Here is a 10,027-nt window from a genome sequence, read left to right as displayed (position 1 = left end):
TATACATTCATACAAACTATCATACACCCTAACAACATATAATTAACTTAGAAAATGGGCAAATAGGTTTTCATACCTAAAAATTTGGCCCTATGTTTTGCTTAAGAACATATCCTTAGAGCCATTAACCAATCTTCAGAGCCATTAAACGATCCTGAGAGCACCCTCTGTGGATCTGATGATCATTTTACAAATTTCAAAGTTTTATGGTTAAAAGATGAAAACACCCTTTAGAGTATGGTTATTTCATAAAATTTCTCTAATAAACACCATATATAACAAATATACCGTCTAAAAATTATAACAAACAAAAATCTGGAAGGATTTGATAAGGAAAATCGAAGATGTTTAAAAAAAAAAAAAAAAAAAAAAAAAAGATAAATAGAGTTGCATTTACATCATTTCTCCTCTTTAATAATAGAGATAATTATATGTCAATAGTTTGTTGCAAGTTCGAATATTTGACTTAACCCTACCAGATAACTAAACATCTATAAATACGGCACATCGTTTGCCGTCTAAGAGTCATCTTATTCAATACCAAAATTTCTTGACATCGTAGGTATCTGTCTTCAACTTCAATGGAATCCTTGTTGTCGAGTTGCTATTCTCTCAAGGATATTCGCCAAATCTCTCCTGAAGTTCAGACTGCTCTGAAGCAGGTTTGTAAACTGTATATTCTGTGGAATCTGGCTGATCTGGCTTAATAGTAAATAAATCATAAATGTGTGGTTTTGGATAAAAATGGTTCTGTGAAATTTTTAGATGATTCTTTTTGTTTAACAATTTTGTTTAGGAAATCTTGAAAGAGTATATCTTCTTTTTCATTCTTTTTCTAACCAATATTTATTAGACGATATATTGTTATTATTATTGTATATTTAATATTCAGACTGCGTTGAGTCTTTCTTGTTTTGATTACTTGGTTTTCAAAGTGCATGTGGATTGTGGAAGTATTTCTGAGTTTTGTATAATGAATAAAAAAAAAAAAAAAAATCAACGGTCTAATGTTTCTATGCTGTTCGTTTTGTGGTGCTAACATCAAACTCGCTAATTGTGATAAAAAATAATCAAATAAAATATTGCTTACATGGACTTTATACAAGGCATGTGTATATGTATGATAACATATAATTCCTATAATCATGTGATTGCAGGGATATGCGAAAGTATGTTGCTTGTTAATAGCATATGCACTCGGGTTTTATCTCCATATCCTATTGGACAATGGATGTTTTTTCACTGCCTTGGCAACATTTGAATGTATGCTTTGGTTGATCGCCACTCCTCCATGGGAAGAGGTAGTTGTCTAGTTATCTTCTACGTATATACCCAATGATTTCTTGAAATCTTATTAATCTTAATTATTCCTTATATATTCTTCATGGGATTCTTATTCCAGCACAAAAGGTTAATGACATATTACCTATTTAGCATTCTCTACGGAGCCTCCTCTGTTTCTGTAGCCAAATTATTCATAGATTTTGACACGCGGTTTGTTCTTTTCCTTTTATTAATTATTATATATTACTCAACTTACCCCGTTAATGTTTCTTGATGTATATTTCTATTGGTTTTGTAGCATGTGGGTGAGTGAATACATAGGAGCTGCCATCGCATTTGCTTGTTTCTCAGGCGCTGCCATGCTAGAAAGGCGTAGAGAGTTTTTTTATCTTGGAGCTCTTCTTTCCTCTGGTGTTTCAATCTTCTTCTGGTCACATTTTGCTTCAAAAATCTTTGGTGGTGCCACTGCTTATTTCCAATCTGAGGTAAATACGTAACTCCTGATTCATTCTTTTTTACAGTTTCTTTCCATCTTTTTCGACCATTTGTGTTAATTGTCTTTGTTTCAAATTTGCAGATTTATTTTGGGTTAATGGCGGTTGTTGGTTGCATGGTTGTTGCAACTCAGGTGCTCATCCCAAAGACTTGGAGTATGTGAAGCATCCCCTCAAACTTATTTTCTGACTTGAATGCTGTTTTTGCTCCCTCACATTTTATACTGATTTTATTGCTGTTTTTATTAGTATGTGATGCAGTTGAACAATTCGGACGGAAGGGAACAGAGGAAGAATATGAGGACGAGGGGGATTATGAACAAAAGCTGCATTCAACTACAAATAAAAACTCGGTATAATTTATACTTTTGTGTGGTACATGTTTTTTTTTTTTTTTAACATCAGTCGTGGATATGTTCTATGTCACTTAGAGACTTAATATGATATCGGGTTTTACAGTGAGCTTTTGTCATAAAAGGTTTTTTTTTGTTTTTTTGGCCTCTTTGATCATCCGGTGTGAAAAGGGTATTTTATATGGGATAATCATAAGAAAAACCAAAATCATAGGGTTTTTATCATAAAGGCCTTTTGGCCAATTGAGATCGTGTTTGGTTTAGCAAATGGTTTGCCAAATTTTTGTATATGGTCAAAAATATTTAACATATACAAAAATATTTAAACAATATAACACCATGAGCATGAGCTTCTATGCTTCTCTAGCTAAGCATGGTCCTTCCCCTTGTCACAGGGCCCTATATATGTGAAATGCCAACACAACAACTATAAAGTAACATATCTCATAAATATTTAATAATATATCCTATTAATAATGAGACATGCATAGATAAGTCATAAGTGATTAACCTATACATGAATGATGTAATGTGGATATCTGCAACTTGCCTCATTTCCCACGTGTCCTCATATTCTGATATTCACCTCGTCTTCTGTTTTTCCTTCCAAATTCTAGTTTTCTGTTCTTCATCTAATCTCCACATAAATCAGCAAACATATTTAAATTCAACTAGAAAGTATACTGGAAGGTAGCGTTTTTTTGATACATCTTCTACGACTTGTTTTGACGTTTGGATTTTATCGGCCTAGATGAAAAATATGTCCACCTTCAGCTGAAAAATAATAGGTTAAACAAAAAAGTGACATAATATGTATCGAACTAAAAAGTAAGCAATAAAGACAACACATATCATTATACAGTAAAAGAAAAGAGAATTACTTCTACATTTATTTTTTTTGCTGAAATTATTTCCCAATTGATTAATGCCAAACACTCTTTCCATACATAAACTATGTCTTTGCTTGTGGTCTATTAACCTGAAGCAAATCTAGAAATTCATTCTTTTTAAGCAACCTACTTGCATATTTCTCATAAAACCAAAATACTTAGAATTCTAACTAATAATAGCAACCTAGTTACACTTCCTTATAAGTCCCATAATATTTAAAAAGAAAATGGGTTTCTATGTACTTATAATTTCTCTCACCTATAATAGCAATTTGCTTAGAGTTTTTAACCATAATAGCAACGTACGTACATTTCTTTTCTTTATTTTTAGCCATAATAGTAAGCACTTTCCTATAATGGTTGAAGAGATGTAAGCAAACTGCTATAAGGAGGTACATATTGCGATTATCACTAAAAATGTAAGTACAATGTCGATTATAGGTAAGGAAAACGTAAATAGATTGCTTTTACGGGTATTTATTATAAAGTGAATTGCTTATATTAGTAAAAAGAGTAAAGTAAGTTGTTATTTCCTGCAATTTGCTCTTCAAAAAATATTATAAACCTTTCCAAGTAGAGAATCATAGGTTGGTGGAAAAACGTATTTGGTATAAATGTGATTATCCATTCTCACAAATGGACCTCCAGATGGCAAGTAAGATGTAATTCACCCTGATTTTAAAGAAATGAATAAATAAACAACTTAAGTATTAAATAATTTAGAAACGACTATATGTATGGCGTATCAACAAAAAAAATACGAAAGAAAACCTGGTTCTGGTCTAAAATTTTTGAATGCAACTTCTACATTGCTACGATGTTCAATCAAGAGACCTCTAAGCAGAATATCAACTAGTAATAATAATTGCAAGATTAAATAAACTGTCGATGCATAAAAACTAAATCATAATGGGATTGGAGACCAACTACCTGAACAAATGGATGTGTATTTGCACAAATTCTGTTCAAAAGCATTGTAAACCCACCTACATAAATTCAGAGCTATATTCAAGTTTACCAAGAGTAAAAATTCTATGAAAATGTACCAGTTCTCTCACCTTGATATCTTCATAAACTTGCTTTCTGACCCCTGGTGCATGCACTCACCTTTATTGACTGAATCACTTCGGATGCAATGCTACCAGAACCATATTTTGCAACTTCAGTAAGAGATGGCAAAAGAAACTTGTCACCATGCAAATTACTACTTCTGAACCTTCAACAGCTACAAAGAAAAATATACTGAATGATATAATTTATGCCCTTGTCCTGAAACTTTGGTTATAAAGCACAAGTACAATAGAGAGGCACAAGAGCATTCGTGCTATTTTCTACAATTAGCTGTGTATGTAGCATAATGACCAATAGTACATGTCACTGATTAGACATATATCAACATCAAGGTGCCTGAAGCTTTTCATTGTATGGATGTTCATTGTTTCTGTTATTTATACCATAAGCAGGGTATTACAGTCAAATTTGAAAATTTTGAAGTACGTATTCAACTAAAACTTTGATGAATTACATCAAGAACGGTTGCATTTGTGATGAATTGCATCAAGAAGCAAAAATACACCAAGTAACAAAAAACTCACCAGGTACCATTAGTGGTTGTAGCAAAAAAATCTGAACACAGAAGAAGAATAGCATCAAGTAGTAAAGATTTCCAGAACACTAAAAATATAGTCATCTTACAGCAAGGTTAAAAGCTGGTGGAGTACCCACCAACCCCAGAAGTTGCACATACGTTGATATCAACATTAGAGCAACATTGAATACATTTGCAAAATTATGATTACTGGTTTAAGTATGCTATGAAATGTAAACTTAAGCTCCCAAAACACTTTACTTTTAACTTTCCCACAGAAGAGGACACATTTACAATCACTGATGAATTGATGATTGAAGAAGGGGAATTAAATATTGAACCATTCTTTCCGAACTATAGTAGTTTGTTACCGTAAATTCTTCACCCATCACATTAGACTGTATCGATATTTTATTCCAATCGATTTAAAAAAAAAACAAAAAAAATCATGTATGATGTTTTACCTGAGTGAAAATAACATCGAAGAAAAGGGGTTTTTTAGTGACCGAAACTTGAATTCGGAGCAGGTGCTATTGTAGCGTGGAGATTCTAGCATTAAGAGGGTAGAGTTCTCCCATCTAGTGTAGTAGTGTATGTGTGTAATTTGTTTGTTAAAAGGAACGACCATTGGAAAGTTGGAAAACCACAGCCACAAAATTCAGAAAACAGACGATAAATACAAAACATGTACCGGTGTAGAAGACGACATAATTGGTTGGTCGCTGATGGCGGTGCTAGCTGAACAGAACCGCCAACTCAATCGTCGTCCTCGCCTACCACCTCATGCTGTCTTCAACAATAGTGACGCCACTTTTCCGTCATACATCCTCTATGTCCCTATCTTCGATGGCGAAACAGTAAAGGACCCGGTTTATTATACTATCGGTGTGCATAACAAAGCAAACGAAGGTGGATTGCAGAGACAGAGAGGAGGGGGGGGAGGGGGGGGGGGGGGGGAAGAGTCGATGACGGTGGATAGAGAAAAAAGAAGTCGGACAGGTAGGGATATTTTGAAGCAGTCAAAGGTCGGAGGGATCTCCTGACTGTAATTGATGCTCCCTTTGTGTTTGGATGGAGGAGGGAGGAAGGGTAGAAGAAGATTCGAGGAGGGCTTAGTATGTGGATCGGTTGACCTAACCTGAGTAAAATAACTAAATGAACAGTACCGGGTACTGTTCATAAGAGAGCTCTTATATATATATATATATATATATATATATATATATATATATATATATATATATATATATATATATATATATATAATGGAAAGAAATAATCATATCCAAATTTAAAATTTCTGTTTATATTAATTAGAAAACCCTTTATACTTAAGTTACTTTTCATTTGTACGCAAACATCCAATTTATAAAGAAGTTACCGTTTTGTGACATAACATTTATCTTGTTCCTTTTTAGGTTGACATGGAAAAAAATAAGCGATGTTACTTATTTCCTTGAGTAAATAGTTGTTGAGTAGATGATCTATCTCTCACATTTTACCTAAGACAAAAGGCAACGCCACTTATGTTTACTTATAGTAGTTTGACAACTTTTTTAAAATTGAAAACTTGATTCCTAATATTAAATGAACATTAATCCTATTAAATGAATTTTAATTTAGATAAATATCAATTCCATATAAGGACATAATAGCGATCACACTTGTTGTCAAACAAGTACAAAAAATGTTACAAATCCTACAATATATGTCTACACAGATGCAAGTCAAGACAAAATCATAGGTAATATCTCAATATATATCGCACTAGGTTATAACTTGTATGGTACACGGTTAACAAAGTAAAATAACATATATAGTATGCAACCTGTAGGTGTTGTGAACGATGTGTTCACCGGTGTACTCTAAAAACCCATTGACATGTATTGCGAGTGGACTCTCGAAAACGATACTTGATGGGTTTTAGGTAAAACAAATAAACTAGAAAACAATTCCTAAGTTCACATGCAACCTACTTTGGATCTATGTTTTAACTATTAAACATACAACTTTGAATTGCAAAACAAGAACCCTAGAGGAGAGAGGCTAATTTCGAAATTAACAAACTAGGGTTTAGGGTTTACATACCTTTCAATTGTTATAGCAAACAATTGATAATCCTCTTGATCTTGATCTTGATCTTCTTGGAAGCTTAGCACCACAAATGTAATGCCTCTAATGGAATCACACCCAAGAACTAGCAAGAAGGAAACTTGGAGGAGAGAGGATGGAGAGAGTATGCAATTTCGGCCTTAGGGTTTCTTCCAAAGAAATCAGTCCCCAAAATGTGAGCCAGGAGGCTCTTTAAATAGTTGAGGGAACTAGGGTTTAGGAGAAACCCTAGTTATCCTTTGCTTAGGGCCTAAGCAAGACCCAAGGGCCTTACTTGGACCCCTTGGACGAATTCTCTAGGGTTTCCCCTAGGGTTTTCGTCCACCTCCTTTCAAGGGGGTTCTGGATCCTTCCATTCAACTATCCGTTAATTGCAAACTAGTCCCTGCACTTTATAATTAATTCTTTTAACCCCAAAATTAATTCTGATTAATTTCTGGTTAACTATTAATTAAACATAATGATTTCTAATTAATATATTAATCCATTAACATATTAATAAATCATTTATATATATTAATTTATTAATCTTATAAATTAATATCTCTCCTTTCATAATTTCCTTGTCCAGTTGCTAGGTTGAGGGCAACCCAAAAGGACTGTGCTGCTATCAATTCAAGTACATACCAATTATAGTTATGGGCTTAGACACCTAATCCAACAGTCTCCCACTTGGATAAGTCTGTAACTATAATTGCTAGTATGCCTTCTAAATTTGACCAGCAAATTGTAGCTTCCAAAAAGCTGCTGCCGAACTCTGACCCAGTCAGTTACATGTCCTAAGATAAGTGATCATATAACCCTTCGTTTTGCTTGATATCCCCAGACAAAAGACATGGAAAGTAATCAATCTCTTTGTCCAGAATCTATGTTTCCCGATTTCTGATTTGTGATGACGTAGGACTTCTAATCGAACACATCAATTTAGTCCTGGCTGGGCCCAGCACATAAGTCAACACCAAATCATCGAGGGGCCCACAGATATCGCTTTTCCCGTTAGGGCAAAAGGAACGAATAAACGTTGACTCATATGCTTGTATCTTTTACTCATCAAATTATGCATGACAATACGTTTTATAACACCAAGTTACTGATGCGTTTTCGTATCACCAATGCATGACCGACTTGTAAATTACAACTCATATATCTTCGTTTCAAGATTATAGGATATTATCGTCTCAGTATTACTCGTGATGAATTCCATGAAGTGATACTCTGAGCGAGGGTTTATCCAATACTCAAATCTCAATTTCTGAGTACTCATGAATGTTGCAGCAATTCTATTGCCATGTCTATCCTTAGACAATCTACAATCCAATTCATGACAGTCTTAATTCACTACTTACTTCCAAGAGTACGAGCGACTGTGGAGTTTGAATAATCTTATTATTTAGGAAGTAAAACATGCAAAATATGAAACACAATAATAAACAATTGACAAAAGGTAGTAGCCAAACTTATAAATAATACTTTATTATTTAATCACCAAAAGTCAATTACATTTACTTTGTTACAAGTTTCAAAACTAATCTAACTACTAAAACTAATATCATCTTTCAGTCCTATGCTCCGAGCATGCTGAATATGCTTAGCCCTACTCAGACCCTTTGTGAGGGGATCTGCTGGGTTATCCTCAGATGACACCCTCTTTACTATAAGATGGCCTTCTTCTACTCTATGTCTGATGAAATGGTACTTTCTGTCGATATGTCTGGTTTTACCATGATCTCTCGGTTCCTTTGTCAAGGCAACCGCTCCTTCATTATCGCAGAACAGTTCCATAGGCTCCTGGATGGTTGGAACAACTCCGAGATCTCCGATGAAGTTCCTCAACCAAGCTGCTTCTTTCGACGCTTCACTCGCTGCTATGTACTCTGATTCACAAGTAGAATCAGCCACCGTATCTTGCTTGGAACTTTTCCAAGTAACTGCTCCTCCATTCAGTAAAAATACCCAGCCTGTCTGAGAACGGAAGTTATCTCTATCCGTCTGAAAGCTGGCATCACTGTAACCATCTACTCTCAAAGTATCATTGCCACCAAGCACAAGGACCCAGTCCTTTGTCCTTCGCAAATACTTGAGTATATTCTTAACGGCTATCCAATGAGCTCTACCCGGGTTTCCCTGATAGCGACTGACCATGCTCAAAGCAAATGCCACATCAGGGCGAGTACATGTCATAGCGTACATGATCGATCCGACAGCGGAAGCATAAGGTACACGACTCATGTCATCTATTTCCTCATCTGTACTCGGACATTGAGTCTTACTCAATTTGGTATTGCTCTGGATAGGTAGCTCTCCCTTCTTGGAATTTTCCATACTAAACCTCTTTAGTACCTTATCCAAGTATGTGCTCTGACTAAGTCCAATTAGTCTCTTCTTTCTATCTCTCAATATTCTAATCCCAAGAATATAAGCAGCTTCTCCAAGGTCTTTCATGGCAAAACACTTTCCAAGCCAAGACTTAACTTCTTTCAAGGTTGGAACGTCGTTACCAATGAGTAATATGTCATCGACATATAACACCAGAAAAGTTACTATACTCCCACTAGCCTTGATATACACACAGAACTCATCTTCACTTCTAGAGAATCCAAACTCTTTGACTTTCTCATGGAAGCAAAGATTCCAACTGTGAGATGCTTGTTTCAATCCATAAATGGATTTCTCAAGCTTGCACACTCTATTGGGAAACTTTCCATCAACAAAACCCTTTGGCTGACTCATGTAAACATCTTCAGCCAACTTTCCATTAAGGAAAGCAGTTTTGACATCCATCTGCCAGATTTCATAATCATGAAAGGCAGCTATGGCGAGCAATATCCTAATAGATTTAATCTTAGCCACTAGTGAGAAGGTCTCATCATACTCAACCCCTGGGGTTTGAGTGAAACCTTTTGCAACCAGTCGAGCTTTGAATGTGTGCACATTCCCATCCATGTCTGTCTTCTTCTTGAAGATCCATTTGCACCCAACTGTCTTACGAATTGGTGCACTATCAACCAAATTCCAAACTTGGTTGTCATGCATGGACTTAATCTCGCTGTCCATTGCCTCTTTCCACTTGGAAGCCTCTGGGCCTGCCATTGCTTCCTTGTAAGTGACTGGTTCATCTAAGTTTACCAGTGTCCTATCACTGATGAATGTGTCACCATCTGAAGTAATATGAAAACCATACAACTCAGGTGGCACACTCACCCTAGTGGATCTTCTAAGAGGTAATGAGTTATCAATTGGTTCAACAGGAACTGTTTCTTCTGGTTGAGTGCTAGTGTCATCTAAGGTTCCTTCATTGGCTGACTC

General features: G+C 35.2%; 1 protein-coding gene across 1 annotated transcript; it reads left to right on the top strand.

Annotated features, from left to right (window-relative positions):
- The first annotated feature begins 511 nt into the window (after positions 1-511).
- On the top strand, positions 512-2,384 carry LOC145122740 (bax inhibitor 1-like). Its single transcript, XM_079058312.1, has 6 exons — positions 512-662; positions 1,158-1,301; positions 1,403-1,494; positions 1,583-1,769; positions 1,862-1,934; positions 2,028-2,384. Exons 1-6 carry the CDS (start codon positions 582-584, stop codon positions 2,135-2,137), a joined length of 687 nt encoding a protein of 228 aa, XP_078914438.1. The 5' UTR covers positions 512-581; the 3' UTR covers positions 2,138-2,384.
- The last annotated feature ends 7,643 nt before the right edge of the window (positions 2,385-10,027 follow it).

This window comes from Lactuca virosa, chromosome 6, assembly GCF_052849685.1.
Source record: "Lactuca virosa cultivar CGN04683 chromosome 6, Lactuca_virosa_CGN04683_v6, whole genome shotgun sequence".
Classification (NCBI taxonomy): domain Eukaryota; kingdom Viridiplantae; phylum Streptophyta; class Magnoliopsida; order Asterales; family Asteraceae; genus Lactuca; species Lactuca virosa.
The sequence above is the reverse complement of the archived record's forward strand: the minus strand, read 5'-3'. Positions and strand labels throughout refer to the sequence as shown.